Source organism: Chrysemys picta, chromosome 1 (genome assembly GCF_011386835.1).
Source record: "Chrysemys picta bellii isolate R12L10 chromosome 1, ASM1138683v2, whole genome shotgun sequence".
NCBI lineage: Eukaryota > Metazoa > Chordata > Testudines > Emydidae > Chrysemys > Chrysemys picta.
Window position 1 is genome coordinate 4,148,733 of NC_088791.1, and position 19,112 is coordinate 4,167,844.

The following is a 19,112-nucleotide window of genomic DNA, read 5'->3' on the forward strand; positions in this document are numbered from 1 at the left end:
GCCCAGCTTTTGACCCCCAATGCTCACAGGCCAGGAGTGGCGGATCCTGTCTCGTCCTTCCTATTCCCCTCTCCCCCAAAGCGTGCAACTGTGAAAGAAAAACATGGCTCTACGTGATTCCTTCCTCAGCTGCCAGCATGGGCAGCAGCCATAAGACTGGGGTTAGACCAGCCAGCCCAGTGGCCTGTCTTCTGATGGTGCCTGAGGCTTCAGAGGGACTAACAGAACAGGGCCATTTATCGTGTGATCCAGCCCCTGTCCTGTCCCAGCTTCAGTCAGAGGTTAGGGCCACCCGGAACAAGGGGTTGTCCCTGACCAGCTTGGCTAATACCCACTGCTGGACCTGTCCTCCAGGAATTTACCTAGTTCTTGAACCCAGTTATACTTTTGGCCTTCACAACATCCCGTAGCAGGGAGTTCCACAGGCTGACTGCACAAGAAGTACTTCCTTTTGTTGGTTTTGAACCTGCTGCCTATTAATATCACTAGGTGACCCCTAGTTCGTGTGTTGTGTGAAGGGGTAATTAACACTTCCTGGAACATTTTCTCCTCACCCTTCATGATTTTACAGGCCTCTATTGTATCCCCCCTTAGTTGTCTCTTTTCCAAGTTGAACAGTCCTAGGCTTTCTAATCTCCCCTCATATGGAAGCTGTTCCAGTCCTCCAACCATTTTTGTTGCCCTTCCCTGTACCGTTTCCTGTTGTAATCGAGCTTTGTTGAGAGGGGGTGACCAGTGTTCCAAGTACGGGCGGGGGCACCATGGATTGAGTGTGGGGCGCATGCTGCTCTGCCTCTCTTCTTCCCCCCAGCGGGACTGCGCAGGCTCCACAAGGTGCTGCCTGAGCCTGCCGTGGGGTGGGGGTGGGGGGGAGCCGCTAGGCATGCCTGGCCTGGGACCTGCCCCAAACTGGCCTGGTGTCCTTTGGGCCTTTTGCTGGTGGAAGGAGCTGAGTCCTTTAATCGGTGGCATTAGAGGCCCCAGGTTGTGGATTCGACAGCAGGAGACCTGGCTCCCCAGGCTGGGCTGAGCCCCACAGACCAGCCAGCTCCTCCCAGGAGACTTGGGGGGAAATACTCACCCCCTTGCTCCCCTTAAATATCCACCCAGGATGGCTTTGAATAATCTTTAGGTTCCGTGCAGCCTCCACCTCTCCCCACCACCCTGCCTGCAGCTTCCAGCCCATGGCGCTGCATCCAGCCAACCCCCCCAATGTACAGCACAGCCGCTCTGCTGCTGCCAGCGCTCCATCAACCACAACCGCTCAGGCGCCCCCCACGTCGTCCTCTTTTCTAGGAGACTCGGGGAGTTTGGCTGCTCTGCCCGTGCTAGGGGTTAATGGCAGCACCGCAAGCTGGGCTGGGAGCTGCAGAGCAGCAACTGGGTCTGATGGTGACAGGCCTGGTCGAGCCAGTTTAGAGAACAGCACTCATGGTGCAGCTTAGGGGGGATCTGCCCTAGCTGGCCCAGGAGGGACCAAGCCCCTGTGGCTGTGTGGGGTGTGTGTGTGTGTCCCGCCCACCTGGTGCAGGAGACAAGCCCCTGTGGCTGAGGGGGAAGGGGTACTGGCCACCAGGCCCAGGAAGAACCAAGCCCCTGTGGCTGTAGGAAAAGGGGCCCTGGCCACTGGGTCCAGAGGGAGCTGGGCCCCTGCAGTTGCAGAAGGCCCCTCCCGCTGCCTGTTTCACAAGGCTCAGCACGGAGCAGCAGTGCTGGGCTACGGAAAGGAGATCAGGCCCCATCGTTCTGCTCCGGCTGCAAGCCGGGCGTTTATTGTCGTGTGGCGCTCAGCTGAAGAGCGTCTGGTAGGTCTCCATGTGCCCCCTGATGTTCTGGACGATCTGCGCCTCACTCTTGCTCCGGTTGTAGTAGTCCAGGAAGAGCCCGTCGGGGCTGAGCAGGTAGATGATCACCGTGTGGTCGACGATGTAGTCCTCGTCCTCGTCCCTGGGCCCGGCGCTGTAGTACACGCGATAGGCCTTGCCGGCCTCCCGCACGTGCTCCGGGCTGCCCGTCAGCCCCATCAGGCGCGGGTGGAACTCCCTCACGTACTTGGCCACAGCGGCCACGTCGTCCCGCTCGGGGTCCACAGTGATGAAGACGGGCTGCACCCGGGGCAGCTGGGGCTCCTGGTCCAGCAGCCGCACCACCTGGCTCATCTTCTCCAGCTCCTCGGGGCAGATGTCTGGGCAGTGGGTGAAGCCGAAGTAGAGCAGCACCCACTGCCCCAAGAAATCGGCCTTGGAGCGGGGCTGCCCGGTGTGGTCCACCAGGTGGAAGTCCCCCTGGCCGATGGCCACCTTCTTCAGGTCCTCGATGCGCTGCAGCTTCTGCTGCCGTTCCTTTTCAGAGCGGAGGTGGAGCCACGTGCCCAGGGCTGCCCCCCCAAAGAGGCAGGTGATGAGTAGCCGAGTCCTCAGCTGTAGCCGTGTGCCGGAGCCGCCGCTCGACGGGGCCCCCTGGGAGAACGGTCTCCTGGTGACCCTGTTCCAGGAAAGGGTCTGTGCTGCCCACCTCTGCTGCTGGGGCCCTGCTGCTGCACCTGGGAACCACTTTGCAGGCTTGGTGTATCCGCTACTACCAACTTCCCAGGCTTTTAAGCAGGGTGACGGCCAGACTGTTTTATGGGCTGTCGACACGAGCCACCTGGCGCAGCCGGCTGGAGGGCGTCTCTGGGCACGTTCCCGGAAAGCCCAGGATCTCCCCTGGAGGCTGAGCTGCTGGGCACCGCATGGAGCCAAGGGCCAGCGGCTCCGGAGCGGGAGGGTCTGAAACATCCTGGGCAAAGCTGAAAGGATGAAAAAGAGCCTCAGGTAACTAGTGTTTTGAGGCTGGGCTCATCCGTCACGTTCTGCAAGGCGGGAATTGGGGGCGGCCTGTACGCCAGCCCTGGGAGATTGTGGGAAGCCAGGACATAGAACAGATGTGGGAGAAACAACTGAGTCTAGACCCTCATGGCAGGCGGAGGCTGGTAACGCTGGAGCTCAGGCCAAAGGCTCCTGGACCATGGGGGGATCCCCACCTCCCACGGCTCTGTGGATGGACCAGGCTCCTGCCTTCCAGCCACGCCCCTCCCATTGCAGCCCTGGGCTCCCCACAGTGCTGCTGATGCCCCGCAGCCCCCTGGTGTCCTAGCTCCGGGTCCCCCCCGCTCTGCTGGTGCCCCTCATTCCCGACCCCCATCCCCCTGCTATCCCCGCCCCACGCTCCCCCCACTCTGCTGGTGCCCCTCACTCCCATCCCTCTGCTATCCCCACCCCAGGCTCCCTCCCCCAGCTCTGCCAATGCCCCTCACTCCCGACCCCCATCCCCCTGCTATCCCCATCCCCCTGCTATCCCCACCCCCCGCTCCCTCCCCGCTCTGCTGGTACCCCTCGCTCCCAACCCCCATCCTTCTGCTATCCCCACCCCCCACTCCTCCCCCGCTCTGCTGGTGCCCCTCACTCCCAACCCCCATCCCTCTGCTATCCCCGCCCCAGGCTCCCTCCCCCAGCTCTGCCAATGCCCCTCACTCCCGACCTGCAGCCCCTGCTATCCCCACCCCCCGCTCCCTCCCCACTCTGCTGGTGCCCCTCACTCCTGACCCCCATCCCCCTCTAGCCCCGCCCCCCGCTCTGCTGGTGCCCCTCACTCCCGACCCGCAGCCCCCGCAAACCTAACACTAGGCTCCCCCTCCCACCTGGTGTGAGCGCCGCGGTCTCTCCTCATCAGCAGATTCGCTCCGAACGCGCTCGTGTGCGGGACGCGCCCAAACGAGGAAGTGCCGTGACGAATCCCCCAACGCCAACGCGCACACACCGGGCCCCGCTCAACGCATGCGCAGTTGTACAGCCCGCCCGCGCTCTGGGCTCCGCGGCTGATGTGCGATTCCCGTCTGCCGGCAGCAGGGGGCGCTGCCCGCACAGCGCTGGGCGCGCGTGGCTGCCACCTGCCGGCGGGACGCGGGGCTGCTGCCGCGGTACAGCAGGCGGGGGGGCTGCGGGGGCCGGGCCGCTGGCACAGAAAACGGGCAAGACCCTCGTCTGCAGGGAGCCCCCCCACTGGGGGTGTCCCCCTCCCCCCACGGATTCCCCCATCTGGGGGTGTCCCCCCTCCCCCACAGCGCCCCCCAATTGGGGGGCGCTGGGGGGGAGGGGGACACCCCCAATTGGGGGGCGCTGGGGGGAGGGGGACACCCCCAATTGGGGTGTCCCCATTTCCCCACAGAACCCCCATCTGGGGGTGTCCCCCTCCCCCCACGGATTCCCCCATTTGGGGGTGTCCCCCCTCCCCCCCAGTGCCCCCCAATTGGGGGTGTCCCCATTTCCCCACGGAACCCCCATCTGGGGGGTGTCCCCCCTTCTGCAGAGCCCTCTACTGGGGGTGTCTCCCGTGCCCCTGCAGAGCCCCCCCCCCGCTGGAGATGCCCCCAATGCCCCTCATAGCCCCCCCGCTGGGGATGCCCTCCTCCTGGATCCCCCCCAATTACGGGTGCCCGTCACCCAAGGCCGCTGTGTCCCGCAGGCAGGACAGGAGGGCCGTGAGCTGCGCTGGAAGACAAGGGTTGCAGTCACGGCGGGACCTCCCTCTGCCAGCAGGGATCCAGCCCCGGCCTGTGACCCATAGTCGAGGGACCTGGGGTGGGCCCTTACTGCGCTGGCGCCGCCCGTCTGGCCCGGTGAACACCCCAGCGCAGGCGGCACGCGGCGGAGGAAGGCGTCGAACAGAGCCGCCAACGGTAGGGTGACCAGATGTCCCGATTTTATAGGGACAGTCCCGATTTTGGGGTCTTTTTCTTATATAGGATCCTATTACCCGCCACCCCGGTCCTGATTTTTCACACTTGCTGTCTGGTCACCCTAGCCAACGGAAGCTGCTTTGTCCCCGTGGGCAGCCCGGCAGCGAGCGGCAGCCCGACATGAGCGGCCTGCCTGAGTCGTGGTGGCAAGGCGGACGCCCGAGGGTGCCCGCGACAGAGTCTGGGCACCCTCGTTCTGGGTCGTTCTAGGGGGCAGCACCCCTAGAGCCAAGCGTCCGGCCCAGCCCAAACCTCCTGGCTACAGTGCAGCAGAGGGCGAGGGACTGGCTGTGACCTCAAATCATCACTGCGGGTAGCAGAGCAAAACACTTTATTGCTCAGTGGTTAGCGCTGGCAGGGGCTGGCACTGGGGTGAAGGGTGATGGCAAGTTGCACTGTCCAGGCGGCAGAGGGTCCCTGGGGGCAGCGTCTGCATGGGGCTGTGGGGAGCCAGCTGGCAGGGGACCCCGCCCTTCAGACAGAGCAGAGCAGTGCCTGGCTGCTCCCCAAGCCCTGCTCCCCTGTCACCTCCTCCAGTGATCGGCTGCCCTGTGGCAGGATGATCTCTGCGACCTTGCAGCTGGGCGCGAAGGGCTCCGAGCCTGCCAGGACCAGCGCCCCCTGCAGGGTGCGTCTCTGATCGTTGCTCAGCTCCGGGGTGTCGTAGTGAATCCGGATCCAGGGTGAACCTACGGAAACGGGGGGCGGGGGCTGAGACACTTGTCACCCCCTGCTGGGTCTGGGGAAGGACAGCACTGGGAGGGAGCGGGGCTCTTGGGGTGCATCTGCCGGGGCTGGGATGGGCAGCAAGGGCCTCGTTCCCTGGGCAGAGATGGGATCAAAACAGGAAGCAGCTGGTTCCTAACCCAAGAGACGGGGGGCAGGAGCTTCCCAGGTCGTCTTGGGGTGTCAGGAGTCATGGGTTGGCCTGGCCGGGGCTCCCCAAGTGTGCACCTGCTCTAATCCCATCCACCTGCTCTAATCCCATCCACCCCATTTGCAGTTTGGTGGGGGTGTAGTGCCAGGTGTCTCCCCCTCCCCAAGCCAGTGCCAGGCCCCAGCCCAGGGGCCCTCAGTCCAGAAGTGCCATCTACACCCAGGCAAAGGGAACCCAAGGGAGCCCCCAGGCTCTGTACCACTGAACTGGCAGTGTAGAATAACTGGATTATGCCAGGCAAAGGGGATGGGTGCCCCAGAGCAGGTCAGATACTGCGGGAATGGGCAGCGGAATAAAACCCTAAGATAGACAGAAGGTCCAAGGGACTGGCTGGTCCTGGCTGGAGTCTGGCCCCAGGAGCAGACCCCAGGGCAGGCAGCGCAGAGCAGGTGGGTGGGTGGAGAGCCCGGCAAGCAGACGCCCTGGGCGGGGTGCGCTTGGCTCTTACCTTTAGCCACGCGCTGCCCCACCGTCACCAGCAGCTCGGCCCCCACGTGGTGGTTGATTGGCTGCCCCTTCTGGGTGCGGCCGGCTCCCAGCTCATGCAGCACCTGGGCGATGGGCAGGGCCTCGACCCTCTGCACTGTGCCTGGGGAGAAGGGCGGAGACAGGTCAGCAGTTACGGAGCTCGCGAGCCGGGGCTGGGGTCACAGGCGTGGGGATGGGGGGGGGAGCTTGGAGACATTGGGGTGCAGAAGGCAGCACAACCTGCCTCCCCCACTGTCCCTTGCGGTCAGGGCGGGGGGCACTAGCCTGTGCCCCTCTCCCCAGCACCAGCTCCTTTGGTTCCTATTGCGGTGGGGGGCAGAGAGCAGCTCCCCCTGTAGGCTGGGGCTGCCCCATCCTCGTTCCCCACCCCCGCTTACCGTCCTGGGCCGCGGGCAGCTCCTCCTGGCCACGAGCCCGGCCGAGCACCTGGTAGCGCTGCTCCTCCGTCCCTGTGCACAGGGCCTGGGCCACGCCGGCCTCCACCCCCTGGGCCTGTAGCATGGCCTGGAACTTCCCCAGGGCCGAGCCATCAGCCAGCGAGGCTGCGATGCGGGCGGCGCCCTGCCCCACCGAGCCGGCCTTCCCGCACTGCCACAGCAGAGAGCCCCCTGCGCCGGGAGAGATGGGCTGGGGTCTCACTCCTGCACATGGAGACCCCCCCCCCCCCGCAGTCCCCTCCCACCCCTCTGCCCCAAGGTGCTGCTCTCGTCCCGTCGTCCCCGGCACAGCCCTCCAGCAAGCCTGGTATGTGGCAGCCCCAGGCTTGCCCCTGGGCCCCATTCCACCCAGTCACCCAGCTGTGACGGCGTGCCCAATGGCCCAGAGCCGCTCTCAGCTACTGGCCTCTGCCCCCACTTCTCCTCATGCTCTCAGTCCGGGGGCAAGGGGGTGGGGGGTGGGATATGACTGTAGCCAAGCCAGGGGCAGGAGGGGACAAAGGGCTGGCACTAGGAGGTGGCAGCTCTGTGTGGACGTTCATTCGTGTGAGTCCACGTCGGCTCCTCACACTGCCCGCACGGCTCTCCCTGACCCTCCACCTGCCCTGGGTGTGGGACACGGGCTGGGGGCTGCTTGGGCCCCCCGCACCACGGGCGGTGGAGGGTCTGCCGTGGCTCCCCACAGCTGCCCGTCTGGCTCTTATCATGGCTGGGCTGCGGCTCCGAGCCCCCCCCCCCCCCGAGTCGGAGCCCGGTCGGGGAGAGCTGCACCGCGGGACAGATGTGCAGGCAGTTGGGGGCGGGGAGGGGGCTGCTTTCGTCTCCACCTTTTGGGAGGGCTCTGGTGCCCGGCCTGCAGCCAGGGACTCTGGGCGGCTGGAGCCAGTGCTCACCTGCCCGCCTGACCTTCGGGGGCTGGGGCCGCTGGGGGCCGCGCTCACCTGCCCGCCTGACCTTCGGGGGCTGGGGCCGCTGGGGGCCGTGCTCACCTGCCCGCCTGACCTTCGGGGGCTGGGGCCGCTGGGGGCCGCGCTCACCTGCCCGCCTGACCTTCGGGGGCTGAGGCCGCTGGGGGCCGCGCTCACCTGCCCGCCTGACCTTCGGGGGCTGGGGCCGCTGGGGGCCGTGCTCACCTGCCCGCCTGACCTTCGGGGGCTGAGGCTGCTGGGGGCCGTGCTCACCTGCCCGCCTGACCTTCGGGGGCTGGGGCCGCTGGGGGCCGCGCTCACCTGCCCGCCTGACCTTCGGGGGCTGGGGCCGCTGGGGGCCGCGCTCAACTGCCTGCCTGCTCGGCAGTTCGGGGCTGAGGGGAGTGGGGAGCACTCAGGTGGCCCGGGGCTGGTGGTGGGGGGCCTATCTGGGCTCTGGCAGGGGAACGGGGGTGGGAGGTGCGGGGCCCTGGGCAGAGGGGGCAGTCCAGCTGGGGGCTAGCCTCCCGAAGCCCCCGTTCACCCGCCGCCCATACTCATCGCTGTCCAGGGATAGCATTAACCCTTGGGCAGCTCTTGTCCCCCCAGCGCTGTCATTCTGGAGCTCCCCACACCTAGTGTGGTGACCAGGTGATGCAGATCCGCTGGCCCCTGGCCCTCCAGGCACTGCAGGGCCTCCAGCACCTCCAGGGAGTGGCCCACGCGCTGCCCCAGGGGCCCGTCCATCCTGCTGAGCATGGCCACCGTGCAGATCCCCAGCCGGCTGCCCACCGACACCTGCAGGGACGAGAGGGAGGGCAGTGAGTGTTTGCGACAGCTGGGCCTGGGGACAGGATCCTGGTGTCCCCCCGGGGGACGAGGGGCAGCTCCCACCCTGCGTCACCATCTCACAGGGGCTGCAGACCGTGGTGTTGGCTCATGGTCCCAGCACCCCTCCCTTCCTGCCCGGCCCCGCCTAGCCTCCCGCTCTGGAGGCAGGGTGCCGTCCTGCTGCACATGGCAGACGGCTCCCCGGGAAGAACACAGACCTTCCTCTGGGGGTTGTCTTTGAGTGACAGGCACGTCCCAGCTCCCCTCGTGCCAGGGTACAGGCTGCCCGCCCCTGTGGTACAAGCATGGGAACTGGGCACTGCTCCTGGTGTCAGGGACCCGCGGGAGGCGTCTAGCCCCGTAGGGAGAGGGCAGGGGAGGCCAGTCAGCGCAGGGATGATGTGGGGACAGGAGGCCTCTGCAGGCAGAGTAGGGAGGGACCAGGCCACTCGGGGCTCCTGGGGTGGGTGGGGATGGCTGTGCCCCCTCCCCCAGGGTTGTCGTGTCTGGGCCGCTCACCAGGCTCTGGGCCAGGGTCCGGGCGCTGTCCAGGCTGGTGTAGAGGGCAGCGCTGCCGAACTTCACGTCCAGCACCAGGGCTGAGACCTTCTCTGCTGCCTTCTTGCTCAGAATGGAAGCTGCAGGGCCAGGGGGAGCCGGCTCAGAGATGGGGAGTCCTGGGCAACTCCCTTGCTGGGGCGGGGCGCTGCTGGCACAGCGCAGCTCCTGTCGGAGGGATCCCGCGGGCAAGGCTGGGCCCTGTGCCAGGAGCCCGCTGCTCCGGGGACTGTGCAACGCCCTGCCTTGATTTCCGCTCCCCCAAATCCCTGGCACCCTCCGCTGGCCGACCCACTGCTGGGCAGCGATGCCACACACGGCACAAGGAGTGAGCTCCTCGCTCTGAGCCAGCCCAAGGGGAAGGAGGTCACACCGGGGCTGATGGAGGCTGGACTTTGGGGTGAGAGGTCAGCTCTCTTCTCTCCGAACATGGCAGCCTTCTGGGTCCCCCAGGGCCCTCACCATTCCCAGCCCCCCTCCCCGGATCTCAGACATCGCTGACCGGGTGCAGAGCGCTGGCTCCCACTGCCCCTTGCAGGCTCTTCCACCCCAAGGGGGCAGCCTCAGTGTGGATTCCAGGGACTCCTGCCCCCTCGGTGCTACCCCACTTTCCTCCGCCCCCTGCCATGGCCCCGGGGAGGCAGCCAGGCAGCGGCGCGGGGGCAGCTGCCGTGGTACCTGTGATGAGGGGCAGGCTGTCGACGGTGGCCGTGACGTCCCGCAGGGCGTAGAGCACCTTGTCCGCCGGGACTAGCTCCTCGCTTTGCCCCACGATGCAGCACCCCACCTGTTCCAGGATGCACCTCATCTGCAGGAGCGGGGAGGGGCCATCAGTGTGTGACCCCATGTGCCCCCCAGAGCCAGGTGCAGCCAGTTACCCCAGCAGGGCCCTGGCTTGTGCCAGGAGGTGGGCAGAGCCCGGCTGCCCGCCCCCAGTGATGGGCAGAGGCACCGGGTGCAGGATGTCCAGCTGTCTGAGGCTCGGTGAGAAACCTGGACGAGGGGAGCGCCAAGGTACTGATTGGCTCTCCCCCGGCTCAGGTCTCCCCCTGCCTCCATCAGATGCCCCTTTCATGCGCTGAGCCCCTATGGGCTTGCTCTGTGTCCCCTCCCATTGTTCCAGAGGCAGGGGGCACTGGATTGGGGGCAGCACAATACCAGGCAGGCCCTCGGGTCTCCCTCCCCTGGCACCGACCCAGCCCCTGCAGCGGCCCCCTCACCTGCTCGGGGCTCTGAGAGACGTTGAACCCCGGCACGGACTCCAGCTTGTCCAGCGTGCCCCCGGTATGGCCCAGTCCCCGGCCACTGATCATGGGCACCTGGCAGGGGAGGAGAAGGCCACAGGCCCTGGTGAGAAGCAGCTGGGCAGGACAGATGTGGAGGGATGATCCCCTTGGTGCCGAAGGGAACCCACACCGGGCAGAGACTCTGCCAGGGCCCCCATCTCTGCTGGCAGCCGCGCAATGGCAGACCCAGGCCAGCAGCAGGGCACCTGGATGTACCCACTATCACGCTGCCAGCCCCGCCTGGTGGGAGACACAGGCCTCTCCTGGTTCCCAGCACACCCGCCTTCATCTCCGCCCTTCCAGGCATGGCTATGGGCTAGGGGACCCGGGCAGGCGCTTGGGGTCTCCGTGAACACCCAGGCCCCACTCAGACCTCTGCCCAGGGAGCAGAGACTGCAGGGCCTGGCACTCACCTTACAGCCGCAGGCAGCCAGGGCCGGGGCCAGGGGCAGGCTGACCTTGTCTCCCACGCCCCCCGTGGAATGTTTGTCGACCAGGAGCCTCTGCCAACTGTCGGGCCACTCCAGGACCCTTCCCGACACCGCCATCTCCTGGGTCAGAGTCAGCATCTCGTCCGGATCCATGCCCCGCAGCCGGATGGCCATCAGCATGGCCCCTGGGGGACAGAGCCAGGGCTGAGTACCAGGGGATGGTGGCAGAGCTCCGGGGGATGGGCAGTGCCATGCTGGAGCCAGCACTGGTGGGGACTGGGCAGGGTGTGACGGTCCAGAGTCCCACAGCTCTGGGAATGGGCAGGCTGGGGTGTGTTGTGGGGAGGGGATGGGCGGGAGCCGCAGCCCCTGGAGTGGGCTCTCCCTATCCAGCCCACCCTGCCCCCACCCAGGGGAGCAATTAACTCCAGGCACTTTGAGGCCTCCTGCCCTGGACAGAAGCGGCCAATCCCTGGGTCGGGGCCAAAGCACAGGGAGCTCCCCTAGGATCCATACCCAGCTCGGCCTGGGAGCTCATTTCTCAGCTCAGAGTGTAGATAAATCTCTGATAATTTTCATATGACTTTACATTGTGCCTCTTCATATAACCTTGTGGTGGGTCTACCCACGTGTGACCTCTGTTTTCATGGGACTTTGTATCAAAGCCTCATTTAGAAACTTTGCATTGCCCTTGGTATAATATTATAGCCCCTAAGGATAGAATAAGATAGAAGAAAAATTTCTTTTTGCTAGCAGTAGAACAAGAGCTCTCCCCCCCCCCCCCCCCCCACTCTTAATCAATTGCCCTGTTGAATGAATGAGGTGTGGATGAGCAAGGCATGGAAGGCAGCACCTCCAGACAGCCTCAACTGTTGGAGGGGCTGGGAACCAGACCCAAGGACAATAAAACGTGTCAAGTGGGCTCATTAAAGACAAGCAGACATATCGAAGGCCTCGGGGGTTAGAAGCAAGCACCTTCTTTTGGAAACACCCTCTTTGCAGCATTGGGACAACACTCAAAAGAAAGCAGCACAAAGGACCAATGAACACAGACACAGAGTTTGAATCTGGTATAGATTTGCATAAGAGGAAAGCTGCTATAAAAGTGAGGTGTCTTGCAGAGGACCCTGGGTCTCGGACCCCGGGTCTCGTCTTGTCAAGCTGGGAGCATCGATGCGGATCGGCAGAAGCCCGGCTCCACCCCCTCCCCCATCTAACTCACCTGGCCAGTGAAGTTAAGGGGAGCAACTAATTGGTAACAACAAGACGGAGTGTGTTTGTGTGTGTGTGTGAGTGTAAGTGTAATATATTATATGCATATGATACAGTGTTAATGAATACATGTATTACTAATAAATGTGGCGTTTTGCCTTATTCCCCCTGAAAAGATCCTGTGCAGTACTTTAAGTACAACAAGAGCAGAGATCCTCAGAGGTCCTCACCCCCCCGGGAACTGGGACAAGCAAGGTCACCACCAGGTGTGCTGTCCCCTGGGTCCCCCATCTCCCCAGGACCTAACCCATTCCCCATCCCGCCAGGGACTGCCTGCCCCCTGGGTCCCCCATCTCCCCAGGACCTAACCCGTTCCCCATCTCGCCAGGGACCCGCCTGCCCCCTGGGTCCCCCATCTCCCCAGTACCTAACCCGTTCCCCATCGCGCCAGGGACCTGCCTGCCCCCTGGGTCCCCCATCTCCCCAGGACCTAACCCCTGTTCCCCATCCCTCCTGGGACCCGCCCCCACCAAGGTACCCCGGGTGGGCTCTGGGTGCCCGGCCCATCTCACCCATCTGCCCCTCCTGGAGCCCCCCACGGGTCACGGCCCGGACGAAGTGGCGAATCTCCTCATCCCGCAGCTTCTCCCCATCCCGCTTCTTGCGGATCAGCGCCGGGAAGCTGTTGCCCGAGCCGAGGCCGGTCCGGTCCATGGGGCTGGGCGCTGCGGGGACAGAGCCGGGACATGGGCAGCAGGTGGGGGCTGCGGAGGGCACTGCCCGGCCCCGCGGGGAGCTCAGCGGAGAGACCCCGGGCAGGGACCCGGATCCCCCTCGCTGGGATATGGGCGGACACGTCCCGGGGCGGGTCTCCAGGCGCAGCCCCCGGGGAACCCACCTGTGCCTCTCCCCCCAGGACCAGCCCTGGCTGGATGGCCCTCACTGCCCCGGGCCGGGAGAGGCGTGTTGGGAAACTCCCCTGAGCCTCTGCCAATCAGGGCTGAGAGTCACCCTGGGGACACAGGGGTTGGACCTTCGGGAGGGTTTAAGGATCACCAGGGCACCCTGCAACCACGGTTCAAATCCCAGGGCACACAAAGGACCAAGGCCCCTCTCCCTTAGAGGTGCGGTTTGCCCCGATGCCCGGGGCCAGCGTTCCACAGCAGTGCCATGCACTGGGCCCTCTCCCCTCTCAGCTGGGCTGTGGGTACTGTCTGGGGGGGAAGGGTGCCTGGAAATCCCCATTCATCCAACCCAGTCTCCTGGCTCCCTTCCCAGAGGATGCCTGCAAGCCAGGGCGCTGTCTTTGTTTGTCTTTGTTTGTGTGGGGACAGGAGGGCTGCGCCCTGTCTGAAGTCCAAGGATAAGTTAGACGTTAATTTTTTCTCTCCCTCTGGGCTCCAGGCTGGTCAGGTGACCTACACCTGGCCTTGTGAGGCCCATTTGGGCAGCTCCTGCCCTCAGTGCAGCCCAGGTCACGGCTCCATTGAGGGCATGCAAGGACAGTGCTAGCTTAATGCCATCAGCCAGTGCTGACTGGGCAGAAATCCACCAGCCTGGGCTCTCTGTAATCAGCTGTGGACCTTCCATCTCTCTCCCGGTACTTATATGGCCCGGCCACCATAGCTCAGAGCTCCTCACCCTTGTTACTGGATTTATGGCCCCAATGCTCCTGTGCGGGAGGGCAGTGCTGTGGTCCCCATGTGACACAGGGGAACTGAGGCACTAGGAGACAAAAGGCCATGGCCAAGGTCACGCAGGGAGTCAGCTTAGATCCTCAGAGTCTCTGTTCAGTGCCTGCACATGGAGACCATCCTTCCTGAGCTCTAGACAGAGGGGCCCATTGCACTGGGACGGGACCTGAGGGAGGACTCAGGGAGGACATAAATTGCGGGCTGAGTTGCACAGAATCGGCCAAGATTCAACCTAAGCCCAGCTCAGCGTGGGGAGGTGACATCCCGCTGAGCCGGGCTCCTGCTGAGAGTGGCGGATGCCGTAACGTACTGCGCGTGTGGTTATTAGATGTGTGCATGCGTGTTTACTGTACCCAGCCACCAGGGGGCAGCTGATGCACGGGGGCTCTTGGGTTGGGCTGGGGTGGAATTGGCTTCGCTTTGCGTTTCCTTCAGTCACATGGCACGCACTCAGGGCCAGCCACCAACCCGCAGTTTACCTCTGCAGCAACAAGCAGGGGTGAGCTCTGCCTGGGTGAGACGGCGTAGCTGTCTCCATGGCAGCAAATCTTCTGTCTAGACCAAGCCTTAGAGGTTGGCCAAGCGTCATGGATTCCCTGTGGGTTTGGGTGGGTTGCCTGCTCGGCACCCATGGAGTCAGCCCGTTTGAGTTCTGTACTGTGCAGCTGCCAGTCAGGGATATTCCATCACGTCGTCATCTCAGTTTGTCACCTGGAGCTAATTACGGCTCCTGGAGAACAAAGCGTTTGCTGCTTGGGGTGAGGGAGCACCAGGGCTTGGAAGTGCAGGTCTGTGCGTTGGTGGCCAGCGGGACACAGCCCAGTTCTGCTTGGCAGCTGTCATTGCTGGTGTTGATTGTCACGGGGTGCTCCACTCGCCGCTTGTCTGGTGCCCCCTCCTGGTCACTCTGGGGATTAGCTCTCGAGGTCGACGCCCCTTCCCGTGCTCGCATGCCGTCACACTGCCTCTCTCCCAGGTCTGCAGCAATTCTCTCGTCCCAGGACCCGCAGCGTCCTCTTCGTGACTCCGCCCTCCATTTGTCATTCCCCCCTTCTGGGATATATCAAAGTCTTTCCTTCAGCAGTCCTAGGTAGTCTTCCCATTCACTCCTTAGGTGCCACTCCCTCAGCAGCTGGCAGGGGAACCCGGACTTGCCCTCTCTCCCAGTTCCAGACCAGGGGCCCTCAGGCCAGCAGTTCTGGGCTTCATTCTCCCAGCCCTCACTGCTCCTTCCTTGGCCTGCTTCCTACAACTCCTGGTTTCCCTCCTTTCTCTGGGTGAACCACCCCCAACCCGCCTTCCTCTTTTCAGGGAGTGGCTGCCTTTTCCCAGCAGCCCTCCCTGTCTGTTGCCAACTTCCTGGTTTTATAGGCCCTGCCTAGTCCTGCACAGCTGAAACGGCTTGCAATCAATCAATTCCCTGCTCCCTGGCTCAAGATCAGTGCTGTGTGGTGGGGACACCCCATCACATTGACCCCTGACGTGATCATGGAGGATCTGTAGTTTTGGGTAAAATATAATTTATCTGCCAAGCGGGCTTATAGAAATAATAATAGGAAGTAGGAGAATAGCAATACTTGGGTTGTAACCTTTGCTATAGTAACCATGAAAGGGCTGGTACACCATAAGTTACACAAGTTAGAGGGAGTTTGGTTTTTTTTGTGCAAGTTGGTAACTAAGCAGTAAGACTGCAATAATGTATAGGAATTATTAAGATATTGGGGAAGTTACTTAAAAACAAAAAAACACCATACTATGAATGCAGTATTGATAGCTTCAAGCATGCTATGGCTAAGATGTTGTAAAATATAACAGTATATATTGTTTGGTATCTGTGTTATAAATTGTCAAATCTAATCTCAGCCAAGTAACATGGCATTGGGATAAATATTCAATTTATCACCCCAAGAGGGAGCGAGTGTTGACTCTGGACTGATCTGGAGACAGCAGTCTTGGATCAACCCGCGATGGATAAGCTAATGGGCCTGGGCTTGTTGATTAGAGGTAGATTCAGCTCATGGTAATTAAAGCTGTTGCAAAAGGACCACATTCTGCACCATGTAGTCTGAGGTGGTCGGAGTGGTTTGTGCAATGACAGTTTGGAGTGCACCATGAGTGAATATTTGAATTGTGTTCTTTTTGGGTTCGGCTTGGCTCTGCAATGCCCTGACACATTTGTCATTCTGGTATTTTCGAGGATTCACCTAGTTAAATGGTTCGCCCTCAAGTATGCTACTCTGTTATTTATGTGGGTGTTTTAGTCTCTTGTTCTAGTGGACCCCTTTATGTTTGCAGGGTGAAATAAATGTATCTCCAAAACAACGGAGCTAATTTAGTAGCCAGAAAGGGAGTGGGATGCAAACAGGCTCTCACATGTTTGTGAGCCAGCCTGTGACTCCCATCTGCTTTCTTCAGTTAAGGGAAGTCAAACGATTTAGTCCCTGATATAAAGGCCTATACAAGTTGTGGCACGCCCAACGGTGACGCAAGCGTGGGGCAGATTGTTAAAAACCAGGGCAGAAACCCCAAGTTAGTTGTTCATTCAAAACTGAGATTTTCATCAACCAACTGCTCCGAGTGCCAACTCCGCAGGCACTTTATCAGCCTTAACACAAAATCACAGCCCGTCCCCTTGGGCACGCTGGCTGTCTTGTCACCAGGTGAGTGAATCTCTGTGATGACCCCTTACGCCAAGAACCACAGCAATATTCAGGTTACTCCTAATCCCAAAGGACCAGGCAAAATAACCAGAGAGTTATTCACAAGGTTAAAGCAAGAATAGGCCAGGTCTACACTATAAACATATATGGGTATAACTACGTGGCTCAGGGGTGTGAAATATCCAGACCCCTGAGCGACGCAGTTATACCGACCTAACCCGCACTGTAGACAGCGCTAGGCGATGGGAGAGCTTCGCCCGTTGACATAGCTACCGCCTCTCAGGGAGGTGATTTAACTATGCCAATGGGAGAAGCTCTCCTGTCGGTGTGGTATTGAAACATCTTCACTAAAGCTGCAGGGCTATACATGAAGACAAGCCCATAGACACATGAATGAGTTACAGCCTTAGGTTTCAGAAGGTCATATAGGCTTCTATAACCAGCACGCTCTATTTGTCCTTTAGGGCTAACCCAGGCTAAGCAGCTGGGGATCTCTTGCTTATGCCTAGAAACACCCCCCCTCCCCAATGAATCCAAGCAGCTTAGAGATACCTAGTTCCTTTGGCTTGGGGTTTTTAGCTCCCTCCTTCCCTGTGCTCTGAGCTGCAAACTCAGCTGCTGGGAGTCCCCTTGCCTGACTCATCTTCAGTGAGAGGACAGCAGAACAATAAGAGTCTTTAGTCCTGTTTGATGCGGATGGTTTCTTAATCCAAATGTGGGGAGTTTCCACTTGTCAGATCCAACCTGAGCCCATCTGGTATCGATGGGTCTCCTCTTTCAGGAGGGGCATAACAATTTCTGTAGAAGAGCAGATCTTCACAACTTCCCTCTCCTGTATGGTGATTCATACAATCCCAGAGGCTCACCCTCCACCCGCTCAAATATTACATTCCAATACAGAACATAGAGATTAATGCTGGCAGCAGCTCACAAGCATTCAATAGAGTCTAACTGCTAAACATTTTCTTATAATTGTAATATCTATTTGATCAATATTAATCCACAGGTGAGCCAGATTGACTCCAGCTATGTATCTGCTAGTGTCCAGCTGAGACATGGGGATCTTGGCCTGAGCTGGCCCCTGGCCTGCCAGCATCACAAAAGGAAAATAAAAATATTGGAAATATAATTCAGCAGTTAAAACTCTGAATGTTGGTGTTACCTTCACAATTTAGGGCTCCCTGCCCTCCCTGGGCCTACGGTTTAATGTCCCTCTACCTGTTGGTGGGACCTTTTCCCAGTGAAAGAGCCTTTACCCAATAATATCCTTAACTAGTATTTATTAACAATTAATCAACAGAATACACTCGCGAAGCACACAATGCTCACCACTCCCGACAAAGCAGACTAAGTTCTCCCGATGGTCAGTTGGAATAGGATTGTCTGGGGTCCCGGCTTCTGTACGGAATGATGGTGCAGGGTGTTGAGTTCTGGCAGGTTTGATCTTGGGCTGTGTCCCGAAGTAAGGTTCCAAAGAACTTCCTTTTGGAACGCAGTTTATATAATTAAACTTAGATTCTGCTTATCTGTACCTTAACCAATCATTTTTACTAAAGTATTACGAAACAATTCTTTAACCAATCCTAGCACATTATGAGACAATTCTTTAACTAGTCCTAGCACATTACCCCCCTACATACAAGAATACATTCAAATATTGTGAAGCCAGTTGCACAACAGATAGAAACAATTAAAGACCAGATCAAAACAATTAGAGGTAAAACAAAAGGGAAGTATAGCTTTCCCAGCTGAAACTGCGGCTAAGTGGTTCTGCCAGACAGAGTGTTATCTTGCAAAGTTTTCCTTTAAACATCTTAGGGCTTGGCTATACCAGGGCCGCCCAGAGGATTCAGGAGGCCTGGGGTCTTCGGCGGCGGGAGTCCTTCCGCTCCGGGTCTTTGGGGCACTTCGGCAGTGGGTCCCGGAGCGAGTGAAGGACCCGCCGTCCAATTGCCACTGAAGACCTGGAGCGGAAGACGCTCCGGGTCTTCGGCAGCGGGTCCTTCACTCGCTCCGGGTGTGTTCGGTGGCACTGAAGGACCTGCCGCCGAAAACTCTCGTGGGAGCCCCTGCAGGCCCCGGGGAAAATTGCCCCACTTACCCCCCCTCTGGGCGGCCCTGGGCTATACTTGCAAGTTAGAGCTCATTAAAGCAGCCCCAGACGGCCTAACTCATGATGTGTCCACGCTGGCAAGGCACGTACAGCGCCCAGACTCCACAGCTGGAGTGCTCCTGGTAATCTACTTCCACGAGAAGCATAATGCTTGCTGCACCCCGGCTGGAGTGTCGCGGCGCCAGTGTGGACGCCCTGGTCTATTAATGCACTCTGATCGGCCTCCAGAAGTGTCCCACAATGCCTGTTCTAGCCACTCTGGTCATCACTTTGACCTCTACTGCCCTGCCCTCAGTAGAAATCATGGCCTCCTTGTGCACAGATGGGGACTCCAGTCTCGCCCGATCAAACAATGAAACTATAAACTTTCTACGCTATTGATGTTTATTAATAATCCCCCAAGTACATTATTTATCAGGTATCACAAGTTCTTTGCCAAGGTGGGCTCTACAGAAGGGATCGTGGGTCTGGCGGGATTTGTGAGTGATATATATTTATTCAATTAAACTCTTACTTAAAAACCATGTGATTCTACTCATCAGTATATTACCAAACAAGAGAAAGCCCCACACAGAGCCACTGCTTTTAACCAATCCGGGAGCATGGCATACTTACAACATTCAAAAAGAACAGGAGTACTTGTGGCACCTTAGAGACTAACAAATTTATTAGAGCATAAACTTTCGTGGGCTACAGCCCACTTCTTCGGATGCATATAGAATGGAACATATATTGAGGAGATATATATACACACATACAGAGAGCATGAACAGGTGGGA

At 60.4% G+C, this 19,112-nt stretch overlaps 2 protein-coding genes across 4 annotated transcripts; both read right to left on the reverse strand.

Annotated features, from left to right (window-relative positions):
- Positions 1–1,741: 1,741 nt before the first annotated feature.
- Positions 1,742–3,817, reverse strand: LOC101945930 (protein SCO2 homolog, mitochondrial). Of its 2 annotated transcripts, none has more exons than XM_065551618.1 (2): positions 3,680–3,817; positions 1,742–2,788 (listed from the first exon to the last, which is right to left on the reverse strand). In XM_065551618.1, exon 2 carries the CDS (start codon positions 2,775–2,777, stop codon positions 1,788–1,790), a length of 990 nt encoding a protein of 329 aa, XP_065407690.1. In that variant the 5' UTR covers positions 2,778–2,788; positions 3,680–3,817; the 3' UTR covers positions 1,742–1,787. The 2 variants fall into 2 exon arrangements, with proteins under 2 accessions (XP_065407690.1, XP_065407692.1); XM_065551620.1 differs by lacking the exon at positions 3,680–3,817 and adding an exon at positions 3,023–3,160.
- Positions 3,818–5,091: 1,274 nt separating this feature from the next.
- On the reverse strand, positions 5,092–18,073 carry TYMP (thymidine phosphorylase). 2 transcript variants are annotated; one of them, XM_065551631.1, is made up of 10 exons: positions 17,550–18,073; positions 12,439–12,591; positions 10,637–10,839; positions 10,158–10,256; positions 9,616–9,745; positions 8,899–9,017; positions 8,184–8,346; positions 6,581–6,811; positions 6,163–6,303; positions 5,092–5,466 (listed from the first exon to the last, which is right to left on the reverse strand). In XM_065551631.1, exons 2-10 carry the CDS (start codon positions 12,578–12,580, stop codon positions 5,252–5,254), a joined length of 1,443 nt encoding a protein of 480 aa, XP_065407703.1. In that variant the 5' UTR covers positions 12,581–12,591; positions 17,550–18,073; the 3' UTR covers positions 5,092–5,251. The 2 variants fall into 2 exon arrangements, with proteins under 2 accessions (XP_065407703.1, XP_065407706.1); XM_065551634.1 differs by lacking the exon at positions 17,550–18,073 and having other exon boundaries at positions 10,682–10,839; positions 12,439–13,102.
- Positions 18,074–19,112: the final 1,039 nt, after the last annotated feature.

What these genes read in the sequence shown, in the direction of transcription:
- TYMP (XM_065551631.1), bottom strand. Translation starts at nt 12,580, where the DNA reads ATGGACCGGACCGGCCTCGGCTCGGGCAACAGCTTCCCGGCGCTGATC. An exon ending in TCTCTCAGAGCCCCGAGCAG is followed by an intron (nt 9,746 to 10,157) that starts GTGAGGGGGCCG and finishes CCGCTCCTGCAG; the next exon opens with ATGAGGTGCATCCTGGAACA. An exon ending in GGACCCTGGCCCAGAGCCTG is followed by an intron (nt 8,347 to 8,898) that starts GTGAGCGGCCCA and finishes TCGTCCCTGCAG; the next exon opens with GTGTCGGTGGGCAGCCGGCT.
- LOC101945930 (XM_065551618.1), bottom strand. Translation starts at nt 2,777, where the DNA reads ATGTTTCAGACCCTCCCGCTCCGGAGCCGCTGGCCCTTGGCTCCATGC.